Here is a 19,606-nt window from a genome sequence, read left to right on the forward strand (position 1 = left end):
AGTTCACCAATACTTCAAAATAAATAGACTTCACAAGTTTATTTCCATTCCTAACAGTGGAATAATAACTTAATTTTGTTTACTTTTGTCTTTGTAGATTTCTGTCTGCAGCTCCAGTAAGAATGCCAAATCAGATGGCTTTTAGGAAATGCTCATAGGAGAGAACTAGAGTTATTCCTCACACTGAATTTAAGTCTTACAAGATTTCTGCAGGTTCATATGTTAACGTTCTGATCTAGCCTACCTGTAAGTCGTTTATTTCTGTACACACTTCCAAATACTCTTCATAAATTTTCACTTCTGATTGAAATATAACACCTTGATTGATGAAAGTTTCATAACTATAGAATTTTAGTGAAGATATAAAACATTAATGAATACTTGTGTTTTAATACATCACTACTCCTATTTATTACATGTTCCAATAAACCAATAGAATGAAGCACTAAGACACGGTGAAATCTAAACTTAAAACCCAGATGGAACTGCCATATAGATTACAAATGGGTCTCCCCACCACAGAATTCATATACAAAAGCCCTTCGGTATGTAGCTTTTCCTGAACAAATACATTAATACACTTTTTGTTTTTTACATTTGTAAAAATTCAAGGTTTTAATAACATTTCTTTGCAAGACATTTGGTATAAGGTGGTTAATAAATATTAGGAAACAAACACTGTACCAAAATGGATATGACTTGTGAATAAACCCTAAATAAAGTGGCTTTTGGAAGAACTGGATTTTGCAGCAACCAACTTTATAAAGAGGTCCATCCACTCTCAATGGAAAACACCCAAGCATACCATTCACTAGGTTCGGATATCACCATAATATAATGAATTCTAAGAGTATGGGGTTTGATTTATGGGCAACCCCAGTACAATCTAGGAGCCCAACATGATGAAAAATACTAAAAGAATGCTTCACCATCCCTCAGGCCATTACATTTCCACCTTATCCTACTCTTGTATTAGGATATATGTATACAAATGTCAACTACTAATGTAGTTAAATTTCAGGAGAAGCATGCTTAAAGATACACAAGGAATGTTTAGCCTTAGTTTTTGATAGTATTATCCAAAGTGTCAGTTAAAAGAAATTAAGCAAATAATGTTAACAAACGAAAGACAGATACACAGCATTAGTGGGGGTATAAAAACCTCATCTTTCAATTAACTTGAATAATGTTCTATTTTCTATTCTACAACTGAGCGCTAGGGAGCTAAACTATTTGTGAATTACATCTTCTTTAAGAAGACACACACACACACGCACACACACACATACACTTATTCAACCCCTCTATGCAGCCAAAAACCAATACAAGTCCTTTTCTAAAAGACTTTAAAGGTGATTAATATTCATTTAATGCTCTTAATGTATTTGGAAATCAGAAAATTATTTTTCACCACAGATTCCAAAGAACTTCAAATAGAGCTCAATTTAGTAGAAAGAATTGGTGTACCTGAAAGCATTTAACCCACATATTTTCAATAAACCCTATATCTTACCTGCAAGATTCATATCATGAGAAACAAATTTCATTTTATTAAGACAAAAGCTTACTGTCCAATTTATACTCCCATCAGACAGACTATGTATTGGTATGTTAAAAGTACTTTTGAATAAAAGTGGTGAGAAAGAAACCAAAAAAGTACTTTATATATAGTTAAAAGGTTACATAATATAGGCAACTAAATATTAACTTTTAGTTTCTTTTTTATAAGATCTTAAAGGCAAGTAAGAAGGAAGAGAAAATGGAAGTACCAATAAATTATATTTAATATACCATTTTGGCTTCAGAAGAGGATTTACCTACAGCTTCTGATCAAATTTGTTGGATCATATCAATCATACTTAAGTGGTAAGAAATCATACTTTTCACCTTTTAAAGGACTTACATGTCACAATATAGGATGTGGAGTCCATCAATATATAGGTACATATTTTGTAATGAAAACATCTTGTGTAACTATTAATTGCATGATTTTCATATTAAGGTTTAAATACAGGTGTTTTGAGTCTTTCTAAAAATAACAATATAAAGTATTGTTTTAGGTGGTCATTTGCATAGCAAACTATTAAACTAGAAACTCAGTAGTTCTAGGAAAACTTCATATTATGAATAGTTCCAGAAAAATGTATTCAAATCACTTCTCTTACAAAACTGTAACCTTTATTTGTTGATCCAACAGTACGTTAACCACTTTTACCCCATCCCCACTTTACACGGTACACCAACCTGAACAGATTTTGTGCCACAATTTCATTCAAAGGGTTTGTCATTCACTTTATGATTGTGCTGGATAATCTAGATGTAAGCAAGTCTGGAGATTTTTAAATATGGGTCCCCTGTATGAGAGTAGCATAGTTTATAGCATACTTTTAAAAATGGCATTCGGTAATTTTGCCTTCTGGACAGAAAGATATCTTCAAATTGCAAACACATCTATTTCCACAAAACAATTTGGTCAGGAAATTTTATTTGAACATTCTAAAGCAATAATGCTTTAGATGTTACTTAAGTGTCCCAGACAGGATTAACAAAATTAAATGTCTCTAAATTACAAATTTGGCTCCTGTAGGAGTCTCAGAAAATAAACAGAAGAAAACAACCCCCCTCCCAAAAGAAGTATGACACACACATTTTGAAGAAACCCCAATGTTCCATGCAATGGTAGGCAAGATGTAAAAGGCCACCCAAATCACACATTTCTACACCAATCATCATAAGAAAAAAGTACTCTGTAGTCGATCTGTACATCCAAATGCATTTGGGAATCTACACCTACGTTACATTATTTAATGTTATATACATTTATTACCCACCCCCCTTGTTTTTAATAATTTCTTATGTAAAACCTTCATTCAAACCCAAAAGATGTAAGACTAACTTGGGGGAAAAAAAGATAATCACTTTAGACATTCAGTTAAAATGTAGTTTATCTAAATCTCAAAATGTTTAATAAAAACAAGTATCTTCTCCATTTAACACTTTGCTTTCTAACTGTACAGTAAATTGCATTGTAGAGAGTACACTTCTGTCTTCAAACTGTATCTTCTTTGGATGGAATTAAGATGTAACTGTATAGTTTTAAGATAAATAAATGGGAAGTTGGTCCAACTAAGATGACAGCAGATATATTACATGCAGGATTTAATATTTTCTAATTCTCTCTTTTAAAAAAAAGGATGCAGTTGGATTGGGAAAAAAAAAAAAGTCAAAAAAGAACCCAGATTCAATATATAAAAATGTCCCACAATAGGTTGACAATGGCAGTAAAAATAAGAGGAAAAAAGTAATCTTTCTGGAACATCATTTTTCAATAACATAGAAACACTAAGTGCCAGGAAGATTCCTATTCATGTAATTTTAGCATCCAAGTTTCCCTCTATTTATTTTATTGGAACAAATGCTTTAAATAAACTATTTGTCCTCTTCACTGAAGAGAGCTGGTCTATTTCATCTTTAATGAGCTAGTTTTTGGGAAGATTAGCCATGTACTGTAGTAATGCCTACTGCATAAAATCCAAGCATTTGCTGTGAACAGTTGGAGAAAGCAGTCAGGAAGAACCTAGGATCAATGGAAATAGATGTTACTTTAAGCCACCGACGAAAGAGAGACCCACAAAGTACCCAGTGTGTTAAAGCCCAAATCTCTTCTTGCGTTTGTTTGTTTTTGCTGTGCAAGTTCCACCCCTATGAAAAAGAAATTGATCCAAAGTTCCAGGTTTTCTTGGGTCTCTAGTCAATTTTCACATTAGTATAGATTTTTCGGACAAAGGCACTTGTTCCCATGTAACCAATCGCTCCTGCAAAGATAAAATAAGATGTTTTGAAACAAATACATACAGAGCAGTATCCATCATTTAAAAACACTAAATACTCTATGCTCTGGAAAGTTATTCTTTTTTAAAGAAAATATCCTTATGTTAGTATTCTCTCTGAACTTGCTAAAACTGTATGATTTGCTTTGCAAATCACCTGATACCATAATACACTGAGTCTGACCATCATACGCCAAGTCTAATCAAGTAGCAATTATTTCTTGTATAATCAGTAACTACAGAATTAAAATACATCTCTTATAAAGCAAGAATAATTTGACAATGGCAAAAGGTTGTTAAATCAAAAAACATGCCTTCTTTGATTTGAAGATATACTATTCTAGGTCATTAAAGTAAAAATCAATATATCTTCCCAAAATCCAATAGATAAATAGTTAGAAGTGACTGAAAATTCTCTTAAGGAAGGACAGGGAACCATGTCCCAATAGCAGTTGAAGCTCTAGAGAAGAGGCATTTTCTGACAGCTTCTTTTTTATTTTTAAGTTGTAGAAGCTGTGTAGTTGGTAGTAGGGATGACATATTTGCGGGAATAGACAGGACAGAGAGGTAAGTGGGTCAGAAATTTTGAAATGTTGTTTTTTAACAATTAGCCTCAACCAGAGCTTAAAACACCAGAAATCAGGGATGTTTGTTTTGTTAAATAAAATATTTATCTCCTGTGTCTAAAAGAGTGCCTGGCATATAAGATACTTGGTAAATATTTGTTGAATGAATGAATGAACTAGATGGTTCTTTATTGCAAATATAGGTTGGTGCAAAAGTATTTGCAGCTTTACAATTACTTTTGTACCAACCTACTAAGGGCTCTTTAGGACAATGCAGTTGGTTATTGAACTGTCAGAGAAGAAATCTCCATTGGCCTTAGGAATTTATGATGTAGCCCAATATTATTGAAAGCTTAAAAGAAAACCTTCCATTAATTAGTAATATTAAGTGCACACACAAATGCCTAGTCACCCTTGAACCAATCTTTTAGTGAATCTTTTATTCACTAAACTGGTGAATGAAAGGCAAGAATCAAGCATCTCTCCTGTTTCTCCTATGTATGAACTATACCCCAAGGCTACCAACTGGTTGATGAAAGGAAGGTTATCCTTATGGAAGTATTCCAGCTAACAAATATAAAAGGAACAACAGAATTAGAATATTATAACCACTAATGAATTATTTGAGCTAGGCAATAACTATCAATGGCTGCTAACTTCACAAAGAAATAGAACCAGAAATTATGTGCTTTCCTGATAAAAGCTTACAAACCACCTGTTAAACATTCTTGGACAAGTATTCTGGAGTATGATCAAGCCTACAGATCTAACTACCACTTGAAGAAACTTTAAATGACACTTCAGCAATATAATCAGCAAAATCCAGAGTGTGGAAAATTCTACAGAAATTGTTTAAGTTTTAAAAATAAACTGCAAGTGAGAGAGAGAATATCTATAGACTAAAAGAGCCTTAAGAGACATTTCAGCCAAGCAATTCATGAATCTTAATTGATCTCAAAGCAAACAAACTATATTTAAAAAGAAGTCATTGCAAGTGTGGTAAATCTGAACATTAACTGAATTATTCCATCATATTAAGAAATTACATTTATCTTTCAGGGAGAGACATATACTGAAATATTTACACTTGAAATGACATAAGGTCTAAGATTCATGTCAGAATAAAAGGGGGGATACAAAGTGGGAATATAAATAAAACAAGATAGGCCATGAGTTGATAATTACTGACATTGGGTGTTAGTACATGGGGACTCACTATATATAGTATTGTCTCTATTTTTGTATGTATTTGAAAGTTTCCCTTTATTAAATATTAAAATACAAAAAACCAAAGTGACAAAGCAACACTATTTCCACTTATTTTTGCAATGACAAGTCATTTCTTTTATAATAGGAAATAACAATATTACATTTTAAAATATTGATAATGCATTTTAGAATAGTTACAATACAATTCTTTACAGGATAAGAGAAAAATCATTCAATTTTGTGAAAATATACCTGAATCCTTACAACACGAAAAGATGTATAAAATTTTAATTAGCATCAAAAATTTTAATGGTATAATACTAGTCCAATAACCAAATCCAATTTTCCAGACGTACAAAACATTGTTCCCCTTTGAGCAGAAATATGCTTAAAATCAAAACAGTTTCAACCTAGAGAATCATTTTTCCTAATCTTATGAGTACCTCAAGAATAAACTTACAAGGGCATGACTTTACAAAAAGAGAATACTGAATATGCCCTCTAGAAAAGTAAATATCTTAGGAATAATAGAGGTGCACTTTTAAACTTAATTCCTCAAAACAAAAATGCTATGCTCATAATATCCCACCTTAATGTAGTCTTTTCCTACATTAAAAAAATCAACAAATATTTTTGTTTTAATTACTGACAAGCATTTTAGCAACATAAATTGATGGATATATATAATTTTTGTATTATGATGACATTCTAATGACTTCCAGTCTAAACAGTTTCTCCCCACCTGCCCCTGAAAAATGAAGTACTGAAGGCATATAAACCCATTAAAGAATAAATGCTGGGACATTGCCAGAACAGCAGGGAACTGTAAATGTGCCAAGGTTTTCAGGCAGCAAGATGAAATTTGAGCAGGAAAAGCACTCAAAAAATTTAGCTAGATTCATTCCATTTTCTTTGTAAATGTCAAGATGTTACCTCTCTGGGTCTTCCTAAGATCACATATAGAAAAAGTCAAGTCAAGAAAAATTTTTTTAACTCTCTGCATAATCGATTCTATACCTCACTGAATGCTGGTGATAATCAAGAAAAATCTCAGATAAAATAAAGAGGAGTCCAGTGAACAATACTCTGAAGAAAGGATGGCAAATAATAAGGAACCTTCTGACTGTCCAAGAATAGGGATGTTTCCACCTGACACAATGTAGTTTTAACCTTCAGTCCCTCTCATCTTTCTCTCAAAGTTGGTTACTAATTATCACAGGGAATGGCTATCACAGCAGCTATAAATAAAACATGTGACTATAACATAAGAGAATGATCTTTCCTTGTGGAATGTTTCATTCACTACTTTACAGACAATCTCATTTGTGTGTGCGCACACACATGATCACATACATCGTGTATATGAACTGAACAGGCTCTTTTGATGGAGAAACAAAGCAATCTTGGTACCCCAAAGGTGTCCATAAATGTCATACCAAGACTTAGCTTTTAATAAGATTACCATATCTTATATATATCTTATATAGCCAAAGGTGGAATTATCAAATACACACGTACATACATAAATAGCCAATGGCAAGTAACAGAAAAAGGAGGAAAATTATCCACTCTCTGGAAATGTTTCCACCATGATTAGTCCCGCAGCCTTACATCATTCCTACAAAGTAACCAAGGGATCAGTCTCATTTATCAAGTAAAACACATCATTCCTACAAAGTAATTAAGGGACCAGTCTCATTTATCAAGTAAAACACTGAGCCCGAAAAAAAGTGAGTTACTTGTATGAGTTTCCCTTAAGTTACCTCTGCCAGAACTTAGAGTCATAAAGTTGTTCTGAGATGAAAACACAAGGTGTGGAATCCCACAGAGACTGTGCAGAAACACAGACACAATTCCAGAGCAGAAGGAAGCCCAAGGACTTTCAGCCTTCATCAATAGCAGCAGCAGCTACCCCTCACTGAGCATCTACCAGCCACGTGATGTTTATCCACATTTAATCACTGAATCCTCTTTATAGCCCTATGAGGTAGGTATTATTTCTATTTTGCAAATGAGTAAAGTTGAGGAAGAAAGGTTAAATAATTTGGCCAGAGTAACATGGCTATTAAGTGGGGAGTTCACACCCAGAACAGACTGACCCCAAAAGGCCAGCTCTTTCCATATCTCACCATGTAAATGGCTATCGTTACTACCTAATAACAGTCCCAGCACTACACTTGGTGCTTTACACACATGACACTATTCCTCACAACCACTCTGAAAGATATGCCCATTTTACAGATAAAAATGAGACTTAGAAAGGTTAATGTGACCTCCATGGCCATAAAAAAAGCTGAGCAACAGCATGGACATTTATTCCAGTGCTTTCAGGCTCTCATGCTTATGCCTTTCCCATTTATCATACTGTTTCCAAAAGTTCTTTATTTTCTAGCTATTTCACACATTCTAGAGATTCTATCACATGGTGAAAACTATTACCTCTTCCTTTTAATAGATGATTATGATAGATCCATAAATAGTGGTTTTATCCCCACTTTACAGAAGCTTAGAGAGCTTGGGGAACTAGATCAAGGTGGAAAGCATACATATGGTACAGCTAGAACTTAAGTCCAGTCTGTAGATACCCAAGTATGCAATCATAACAAGTAAACTGTGCTGTCTCCTAGGTGTCTCCTGGTTTCTCCAAGAATACTCTGAGAAGTTTCCAAACAGGAATCATTCAGGCAACACCTTAACATGCCTACATCATGATCTTCCATTGAACCTAAGCTTTAAAAAATGCCAATTCTCAAGCCAGGCACAGTGGCATGTGCCTGTAGTCCCAGCTACTTCAGAAGCTGAGTCTCTAAAAACAATAAATAAAATGAAAAAGCCAATTCTCAACATGAATGAAAAACTGTGATATGAAATTCTGTGCTATACAGAATTACTAGAATTTCTATAAAAATAGAAATTAATAAGGTAATAAATTATGTTGTGGGGAAGAGTCAAAAGGACTGAAATCAGACTCGGGTTTATTTTGGTGTTTCTGATCAAACAACAGATAAAATTTCTTAATTTCTAATTACTGTATTTTTCGGATTTAGAGAAACTCAGATTTACTCATGATGTTCAAAGAATTTCAAAACTTACCACACATTATCCCCAAGGCTGTGCTAAATACCGCCATATATCCAAAGTAAAATGATGTTTGAAATAAGCCATACATCCTGAAATAAAACAAAATATATATAGGATATCCAGTTTTACTTTCAACATAAGGCCTTAAATATTAGTATTTAAAGGACAAATTTAGTTTCCTAAATAAAAGGTGAAAAAATGTCTCCACTTACTTTGTTTTGAAAAAATAGTAGTAAAAGGAATACATGTAAACATAGATTGCAGTTGATGCAGCAGAGAGAAAACTTGTCCATTGCCTGGTGGGGGGAGGGGGAAAGAAGATAAATCTCTTTTGAATTAATGGCACTAAAACAAAGATTTTAAAGCAAAGAATTTAATAAAACATCCTTTAAAGTCCTTTAAAACTTATTTAAAAAACAAATGCATAGACATGGTATTCAAATTTATCAACAAGGAAAACACCTAAGAATTAGAAAGCTCAATCCTGAATTTTGTCAGATTCCCTATTACCAGTGACCATAAATACACCATTTCCTTTTTCATATCTAAGTTTCCTTGTGTTTAGAATGGAGCAATGCTTCTCATAAAACTCTTTTCATATCAAGCACTTTGTAAAAAATATTTCTAACACAGTACTCCATTAATACATTAAAAATTTGATATTTTTTCTCTAAAATATGTATCATTTTTATAACTGGAAAAAAATCCCTATGCTATTTTAAGTAACATTTCTATACAGCTCTTTACTCCACTTGATAGATTTCAAAGGAAATCTTATTTTAAAATATTATGGTTCCCCAAATTTCTATCCACAAATAGGTACTTACCACCTGTAATCTTCTGCATTTAGTAGAAAATATGTGCACACAATAGTCACACAGACAGTCACAATGCACAGGATAACCAGCACCAGCATCATGAAGCCATAGACATAATAGATCTTATATGCCCAGAAAGACGTGAAGATGAAATACCTAAGTAAATGCAATAAAGACACAGGTTTCCAGTCTTTATTCTTAAAGCTCACTCTGCTCTTCGTGAGTCTCACATTTTAGTTCTCATTTTTTTCCTCACTTAATGACTTTCTTTCAAGTATCTTCCAACAGTTTCTCTTACCATGTCTTCATCAATTAAATCCACTAGAATTCTCTCAAAAAATATTTTCTTGGATAATCTTTGAAAAACAGATTCTTCAGTAGGGCATTCACCTCTACACAAACTGAATAAAACAGAAGCTTCAAGAAGTATAATGTAGAAAAGAACAAATGAAAATAGCTAAAAAATCTGTATTTGTATCCATATTGTTTTGTAGATACAACACAATTCAAGCAATGTAGTTTGTATTTTATTAAATAGAAAATAAAATACTCTATTAAATAGAAAAATAAGTTAGAGCAATAATGTATAAAATTAGGAAAAGCAGGCCTGAAGAAGATTCACACTGTCTTCAGAGGACAGCAAGGGAAAAGGCTTTAAGATTTTTAATTAAGAAAAAGATCTTTCACTCTAATCCATTATCAAGTCATCACTAAATTACAACAGAGCCTTTCAGCCTCTTTTCTTTTTCTTGTTGCCCAAGCTGGAGTACACTGGCACAATCTCAGCTCACTCAACCTCCACCTCCCAGGTTCAAAAGATTCTCCTGCCTCTGCCTCCTGAGTAGCTGGGAATACAGGCGCGCATGACCACGCCCAGCTAATTTTTTGTATTTTTAGTAGAGACGGGGTTTCATCATGTTGGCTAGGCTGGTCTCGAACTCCTGACCTCAGGTGTTCCACTCACCTCGACCTCCCCATTACTCATTCTTTCAACAAATATTTACAGAGCCCCTATCATGCATCAGGAAAGCAGTGAGAACAGAACAGTAAAGACAACAAAGTCTCTACCCTCAAGAAGATTACTAGCTGGTTGGGAAACACCAGTAAAGACCATGATACACTGTGATATGTGCTACATGAATGCACATAAGGTTCATCTTCCCACTGTGGCTGAACGGGGCTTTATTGGGGGAGAAGAATCACATAAGGAACGTGGAGGGTAAAGGGAGCCAGAAGAATGTTCCAGGTATGCCGGGCATGGTGACTCACGCCTGTAATCCTAGAACTTTGGGAGGCTGAGGCAGACGGATCACCTGAGGTCGGGAGTTCGAGACCAGCTTGACCATCATCGTGAAACCTCCGTCTCTACTAAAAATACAAAATTAGCTGGGTGTGGTGGCACATGCCTATAATCCCAGCTACTTGGGAGGCTAAGGCAGGATAATCGCTTGAACCCAGGAGGCAGAGGCGGCGGCTGCGGTGAGCCAAGATAGTGCCACTGCACTCCAGCCTGCGCAACAAGCAAAACTCCGTCTCAAAAAAAAAAAAAAAAAAAAGAATGTTCCAGGTACAGGAGCAGCAAAAGCAAAGGTGAGCAAATAAAGGGAATCCACTGCATTTTGAAAAACTAGGAGTAATTCACTATGGCTAATACTTTAAATGAAGGGGAAAGAACTAAGAAATGAAGTTGGAGAAGTGAACAGGGCCAGTTCTTATGTTATAAAGACCCTAGGCCATGTTATGGTGTTGGGACCTCACCTCAATTAAAATAAGAAGTGTTAAGCAAAGAAATGACATGACACCTTAAAAAGACCACTTTGGCTACCAAATGGGTAGGAGAATGGGTTTGAAGGTGGACAAAACAGAAGATAAGTTGAAGAAACAGCAGAGAAGTTATCTAGTGGAACACAGTGCCTGGAGAAGCACAAAGACATGTGGTTCAGAAGTACTGGGGACAGGGGAGAAGGGAAAAAGAAGTCACAGGTCAAGTCTGAATAAAGGCACAAAGCATTGTCAGACTGGAACTAAAGAAGTTCCTGAACTGACTTTAATAAACCACGAGTTACAGAGACACACACTCCAACTCCTAAGGTACTAATGCCCATAGCATATGCAGAGCTGATAAGTGACAACCAAGAGTTGGTCCATATCTATTTATGTCAGTTGTACCTGTTAGTACCATTAGACTAAACTGACTAAATTAAATGTTACATAAACCAATAAACATCAGAGTAAAAAGGATGTGTGGTTACTATAAAAATTATGTTGAATGCTTTGGAAAGATTCAATAAGGTTGAGTCCCTTTAAAAAAGTTATAAAATTCGATGTGATTGAGACAGCTATAGACTGGGGGACAAATGTACAAATCTAGAAGGATTCTGCACTTAGAATGCTTCAGATAGGACTTTATGTTCTTGCTTCACTTTAAAAAGGCTGGAAAACACAGGATCTGTATTACCAATGTCAAAGGAAAAAAATGAAAAAATTTCAATGAAAAAAAAGACCATGGCTCTATATTTAAAAAAAAAAAATCAGTGAAGGACGTACATTTACTTGTCTTAAAATATTATGTATGTATCTTTTAAAATAATTATCTTACATGAGCCAACTTTTTCAACTAACCAACTACCAAATCCAATTACGTCCGTTAAGGAGACTCCTACCATACAGGAGACAATCAGCAGTGGGGCATCTGGTAACATGTAAGGCTATTTTAAGTTGTCACAATGACTGGTATTTAGTGGACAGGAGCCAAGGGTGTACAGCTGCAATACCTGAGAAAGTCCCATACGGTGAACTTTCTTGCCTAAAATAACCAGAGTATTCCCATCAGGGGGCACGGGGACATAGACTAAGAAAAGAAAGTCTTTTTTATTTTGTAATGGTGACAAAGGATGCAGATGTAAAGCACAGTAAGTGGCACAAGGTGGCATACCTCTTATCTCTAAATACATACACACTTCCTAGCACTCCTGCAGGCCTCTATGGAAGGAACCTAGGAAATGACTATGCATCAAAAGATGTCAGGGCCTAGACGGACTAGTAGGTATTGGTTTACCTAGTTCCCTAGATCCTCAGAAATATTTTTAAAATACAATAAAAACCAGGAATTCCTTAAATCATGCATATGATCAAAGGCTGGTCTACCATTCTTTAACACATAGTTTTGATTTCTAAGATTTCCTCTTAGGAGAGGGAGGTCTAGAATACAATACAAAAAGGTATAAACATCACTTGAATATTTAAGAACACAGCCAACAGCTACCTTTATATAGCCTATTCCCTTTCTGGAATCATGGAATTAACAGATTATTAGATGTTCTCCCAACTGATGACTTTACATGTTCCCTAACTCCTAAATTGTCTTACTATAATCAAATCCCTCAAAACATAAATACATTATCAAAACTTACATTTCAATAAAGATTGAACCAAAAGGTAAAATTCCACCCAGGCAAACAATAACCGCAGGCTCCATGAACCTGGAAAATATTAAAATTAATAGTAAACTTCTAGTATGATTTCCATGTTATATAAACACTGATAACAGAAAGCAGGTACTTGACACTTAAAAAACCATCTCTAAAGGATAGAAACAAACCAGTAAAATGAAAAGCCAAAACCCAAAGAGGCACAATACATAGGTGGGACTTCAAATTAGCCATAGGTTACAATCAATATTCTTTCTGCATTAAAGACTGAGACAAGTATATGAAGAACACAAATTACTGACACTGGCAGAACTTCAAAAAGTCTCTAAGTGTTCCCTCTGGTTCTACTAGACTCCCATAACTTCTTAGAACTCTACAGGCATTTATTCACAAAAAGCCAAAGGGAAAGAAACGAAGAGTCTAGAGATCTCCATTTGAAATAATGTTTCCCAAATTGTGGCCTTGCCATCTCTTTGCTCACTCTCTCCTTGGTTCTGTAATTCCTTTTCCTACAAATTATACAATTAAGGTATTATGAGTTCTTATTTATAATGGCACCAAAGAAATAAAAAATAAAATTGAAACTTCATTAATTCATTCCACAAACATTTACTGACTGTAATTGGTAATTCCCCACCTGGATGCCTTCTCTTGTCTCGTATTTCTCTCCTGAAAGCATTGGCTCAAATACTCTCCCTTTAAAACCTTTGCTGAGTCTCCCAGGAAGAGGTGGGTCCTTCTCCCATTCTTCCACTGCCTCTTGAAAATACCTCCACCACAGTACTTACCACGCTATACTGTAACTGTCCAATTCCAAATACATGTGTGTACATATATATAAAAAACCTCACTAGATTATAAACCCTGGCAGGCAGAAGCTATTCATCTAGGTATTTCCAGTGCCTAGCACAATATCTGGCACAAAAAAGATCCTAAACTAATAACTATGAAATTAACAAACTAAAAAACTGAGAAGAAAATGGTAAAATTTGAGAGCTGAAAAAAAAACTTAAAAATCATTTAATGTAGTCTTCTTTCCTTACTTTACAGGAAGCCAAGACACAGAGGTTAAAAGTGATCTGCCCAAGGTGACACAGTCAATGAGAGGCAGATCTAGTATTCAGATTTAGGTTCCCAGGATTATACTCCCCAAAACAGAGGCACACACAAGCCTTCCTATACCTAATTGCAATGCATCTCTGGTGAGGAAGCTCTCACCAGACCTCTCCTTCACTGGCCCTAGTGACTTAGAGGAACTTTTGTGACTTCTGACTATGCTTTTCCTTTAAACTTACCCTTCCCAGTAAGGATATTGATGGGGGTCCTAACATACTGATTTACAAAAAAAAAATTACTTTAAAAAATAAACTACAGGCTGGGCGTGGTGGCTTACGCCTGTAATCCCAGCACTTTGGGAGGCCGAGGTGGGCAGATCACGAGGTTAGGAGATCGAGACCATCCTGGCTAACACGGTGAAACCCCATCTCTACTAAAAATACAAAAAATTAGCCAGGCGTGGTGGCGGGCACCTGTAGTCCCAGTTACTCGGAAGGCTGAGGCGGAAGAATGGCATGAATCCAGGAAGTGGAGCTTGCAGTGAGCCGAGATCACACCACTGCACTCCAGCCTGGGCCACAGAGTGAGACCTCATCTCAAAAATAATAATAATAATAAAATAAATAAATAAATAAAATAATAAACTACAAAAGTTCTAACTAAAGTCTCTCATAAGCACCAATCTAAGGAAAGAAAAGAATATGGCCAATTCAAACTATAGGGGCTATTTTATTCATCCTCCATTTCTATAAATGTCTACATGCCTCCATGTCTAGAAGGGACAGAGCAAAATTATCACCTATTTGTATAAGCACCTGAATACGCTGTATTTATAATCTGGTAAAATATCTAGGGACAGAGACTTTATATATATATCTCCGTTATCATAAAAATGCAGTCTACTTACTATACAACTATTCCTATAAATAGGGAATGTAATAAATGTACACTAAATTGTACAGTACTAAAATATCTGGAAAGATAGTAAATATTTCAGGTTCTGCATGTGATAGTATCTCTGACATTACTGATCTGCCAGCTCTGATGCTGTACTATAAAAGCAGCCACAGAGAATACATAAACAAATGGGCATGGCTGAGTTCCAACAAAACTTTATAGATAAAAACAGGCAGCAGGCCAGATTTGGCCTGCAGGATTAGTAAAACTGCAGCTTTAGTTCACACCCACTTCTACACCATAGAAAAGCATTTGACTTAACTGTAAATGGCACGATATTCAGAAAGTGGAATAAGGGTATAATTTATTATTACTCTTAACAATGTAGATTAAAGGAAATAGTAAAATGAACTTCTTAGGCTCAAACTTAAGATTGTCATTATCATAAATACATACCAATTCTAAAGTTACATGTACACAACAGCCTTAAGAACTTATATATTGTGTGAAACAATCGCATAAGATTTAGCATTCTCTTTACCATTTTTTCTCCGGTATAGGACGAGGCACAGCATTGACACGACAAGGAAAGTTGGGCTGACCTGACAGATTTCGGCCAAGTATTGTACCAACAAGATTTAGAGGAAGAATAACAAAAAAACAGATGCAACAAACGGCCACCTGTAAATTAAATAAAAATGTGTGATTACTCAGAGAACAATAACATTAATATAAACAAATAAAAGAGACACAATTTAAACACAATTTGACCACAAAAGAAAATGTTTAAGTTCAATATGAGCTAAAATTGTGCAAGAAGTACACTCATGAAAACAAAAAGGTGTGCTTTAAAGTATTAGAACTAAACTGAATACAAGTTGAACTAGTTCTTATCCAATTTGGTTTTCCATTCTTTCCTATTCTTCCAGACTATCTCTGCCACAATCCCTTTTTCTCCTCTTTCACTCTCAGCTGTCATGCTTTTTTAATATATTTATCCATTGTCTTTCATTATTATAACCAACTTACTTAACTGGCTATGCTTTTTGAGCTCATAAAATGCACTAAGAGCTTTATATGTGTTATTTTCTTATTTTGCAAATGAAGGAAAGGAGACTCAGAGAAGGATAAGTAACTTCCCATAATTGCATAGCTAGTGGAGAGCCAGACCAAAATTTCAACTCAGATCTCCCAGCCTCAAAGCCCACACTCTTTTCTATCCTACACTACCTTGGAATCCTAATAGAAGCAGATCACTAGTAAAATAGTACAAATATTTTCCTGCCCATTAGTAGTGCAAAGTCTAAAATTACAGAGAAGACCATACGGAGATTTTAGAACCAAAGTGGCCAATTAGAAACATATTTATTTTTGTGACTTTTTTTCTTTATAAAATCAGCTCTTTTCCGGCCAACCATCTAATTAATTTCATTTCACTCTGAACTTCTGTAAAATGGAGTAGAATTGAATCACCTCTAAGATCTCTTTAAATTATACACTTTAGGTTATAATAAATAGAAAGTAAAAGTGAGAGAAAAACTGAATGAAACATGTGAAGACACTGATTGAGAGAAATGAAGAGGTATGGGGTAGGAAATCCACAGTGATTGCACAAGAAGGAAAGATCTCTTTGAACCAATATTAGTAAAAATTCTTCATTAGATCCTTTTGTGTGTGTATATGTGTTTTTAAACAAGCCAAAGGGTACTGTCATCTCCTTTTCAGATAAAATATAAATATGTGAGAGTTACAGAGCTCCATAATACCATTTTAAACATCAGACTCAGGAACTCAATTTATCTGTGTTTCAGTTTAGGCCTAGGCCTATGAATAATATGAATTTATGCTCATATTAAAATACGTGAAATGTGAAAAATAAGCAGGTGTTTTTAAGATAGTTTAAGCTTTATGTTATGAACTATACATATGTCGTAAATATGGGGAGTGATAAATTCCATCTCAATTTTTGCTTTTACTTTCTTAATAACTACAAGACTCATAAACCTTAACACATTGTAATAAAGACCTACATATTTTTCCCTTAGTTTACCAGAACTCTAATTTCAAATAAGAATTACAGAGAAAATTAAGAAAACATTCCTATGTTGAATTACATGGTCTAGAAGAATGGTTTTCAAACTGTTCCAAAGAACTCTCAGGTGCTACTGAAGAGCTTCTGGGATTCCACAAGCATTTGATTTGAGTATCCTTTTGAAAATAGTTTCTTTTTAAAACACTTTCAACTGTAATAAGATATATATAGCTCAAAGGAGTTCTATACCAAATATCAGTATACTGGAGATATCATAGCCAGGTTAACTCATTTTCATGCAAATCTCAGAATAAAGTTTCTCCTGCTTATCTCTGTGTATATACTGAACTGAATGAATTTTGTCATTGATTAGGAAGGCTTGTAATGCTATATTGGTCTTTTATTCTATCTCCTTCACCTCATCCCAATTAAGGCCTGCACATATTTGTTCACTAAAAATTGTATAAGCAAAAGTACTACTACAGCACAATGTGTGTGACAGGCAATTGAGTGGCAGCTGAAGTGAGGGCACACCTTGCCTTCTGTGCACATAACAGTCAATAAAGGAATCTACAGTCTCAAAAAGACATTATCAATTGCTTAGCATTTGTCAATATTTTCCCTTTTGTTGTCCAACTTTTTCATATATATGATAAAAAATGTGAGCAGTTTGTTAGAAATAGTGATTAAGCTGTGAAACCAGTTCCCTACTCCTTTATGTTCAAGTTCTGGATGAAGTTACTTGAAAAATACTCTAAGATTGCAAGGCAAGCTGTTAAAAAAAAATTCACATGGAATGAACTCATTTGTGAAGAATTTTTCTCAATACTGATAACTAAATAAATTGGGTGCTGAAGATAAGTAACAGCTTACTTTATTCAAACCCCTTGATATTAGATTTGTATTCATCACAACTTTATTGCTCTTATTAAACTCAGTGTTAAAAATACTTAATTTGCAAAATATACTAATAAAATCATCCTTGTATCTGTTTTCTATCTGGGCTTCCACATTATTTTGGAATGAAATTTAGCAGCTAAGAGGGTCTAATATATTGGTGAAAACCCTGGAACTCAAATTAATATGGGGCTCTCCTCTATTCCCCTAGTCACTGTTCAGAGGAGAATGAAAGCAGGCAGTGGGGAGAAGAAAGATTTACTCCATGTTGAGGGCCTCCCTTATCTACAACAATAACAAGTTAGAATCAAGTACTGCCTATTGGTGCTTAATACCCCAAAGATCTACATACTGATCACATCTTCTCAATCTCAGACATAAACCAAGAATTTGGCTATTACTTATTCTATCTTTGCTTCCAGACTGGCCTACAGGCCAATATCTCTCATAAACTTAGATGTAAAAACAAATTTTAGCAAATGTAATCCAACCATATATAAAACAAATAATATATCATGACAAAGTGAAGTTCATCAAATGAATGCAAGACTGATTAAAGATTAGAAAGTTAATACTTTCACCATATTTTCAGAATTAAAAAAGAAAAATCACAGATCTCAAAAGATACAGAAAATGCTGTTCTAAGATCGAACACCCATTCAAAATTAAAAGAAAAAAAACTTGCAGCAAACTACAAATAGAAGGGAACTTTAACAAGCTGATGAAGGGCATCTACAAAAAAAATAGCTATTATTTTAATTAACGGCATAAAACTAAATGCCTTCCTGCCAAGATTGGGAGCAAAGAAAGGATGTCTGCTCTTGACACTTCTATTCAACATTATACTGCAGGTTTTAGCCAGTGCAATCAGACAACAAAAAGAAATAACAGACATACAGATCAAAAAAGAGAAGTGAAACTGTTTAAATAATTTGATAATCTATTTTTTTAAATAACACTATGTACCCATAAAAATTAAAAATAAAAAAATTTTTGATCTATGTAAAAAACTAAAGTTTTTACTTTATTGTAAGAATAAAGTAACCCTAGCTCACTTATTGTAGAACTAATAAGTGAATTTAGCAGGGTTGTAGGATACAAAGCCAATATCCTAAAAAACTGTTTTCCTACATATAGTCAACACTCAAAAATAGGGTGTAAACTGTTCAAGTCCACTTACAAGTGGATTTTCTTCTGCCTCTGCCACCCCTGAGACAGCATCCCTGAGACACCCCTCCTTCTTCTTCCTCAGCCTACTCAATGTGATGATGAAAATGAAAATCTTTATTATGATCCACATCTACTTAAAGAATAGCAAATACATTTTTCTCTTCCTTATGATTTTCTCTTTTGAAGAGACAAGGTCTCACTATATTATCCAGGCTGAAATGCAGTGGCTATTCACAGGCACGATCATAGAGCACTACAGCCTCAACTCCTGGGCTTAAGTGATCCTTCTGCCTCAGCCTCCTGAATAACTGGGACTATAGGCACAAACCGCACACCCAGCTAACCTTACGATTTTCTTAATAACATTTTCTTTTCCCTAGCTTACTTTATTGTAAGAATGCAGTATATAATACATATAACATACAAAATATGTGTTCATCAGTGAGGCTTCCAGTCAACAGCAGGCTTATTCGTAGTTAAGGTTTTGGGGAGATTTTCAGTTGTATGGGCAGGGGGTAGGGGTCAGCACCCCAAACCTCATATTGTTCAAAAGTCAACTGTACTCTCATGTGCCACATAACAATTTTTTTTTGGTCAATGATGGACCACGTATCTGACG

The 19,606-nt window shown here is 34.6% G+C and overlaps 1 protein-coding gene across 2 annotated transcripts in view; it reads right to left on the reverse strand.

Annotated features, from left to right (window-relative positions):
* Positions 1-2,468: 2,468 nt before the first annotated feature.
* Positions 2,469-19,606, reverse strand: part of TM9SF3 (transmembrane 9 superfamily member 3) — a 67,034-nt gene continuing 49,896 nt past the window's right edge. For both annotated transcript variants that reach the window (XM_016919004.4, XM_016919003.4), the window contains exons 10-15: positions 15,430-15,569; positions 12,918-12,986; positions 9,514-9,660; positions 8,899-8,982; positions 8,699-8,775; positions 2,469-3,815 (exon numbers count right to left, since the gene is read on the reverse strand). In XM_016919004.4, coding sequence (XP_016774493.3) covers positions 3,748-3,815; positions 8,699-8,775; positions 8,899-8,982; positions 9,514-9,660; positions 12,918-12,986; positions 15,430-15,569 — 585 coding nt within the window. In that variant the 3' untranslated portion in view covers positions 2,469-3,747. The remainder of the gene's footprint in view (positions 3,816-8,698; positions 8,776-8,898; positions 8,983-9,513; positions 9,661-12,917; positions 12,987-15,429; positions 15,570-19,606) is intronic.

The sequence above is a fragment of the Pan troglodytes genome, chromosome 8, assembly GCF_028858775.2.
Source record: "Pan troglodytes isolate AG18354 chromosome 8, NHGRI_mPanTro3-v2.0_pri, whole genome shotgun sequence".
In the NCBI taxonomy this organism is placed as follows: domain Eukaryota; kingdom Metazoa; phylum Chordata; class Mammalia; order Primates; family Hominidae; genus Pan; species Pan troglodytes.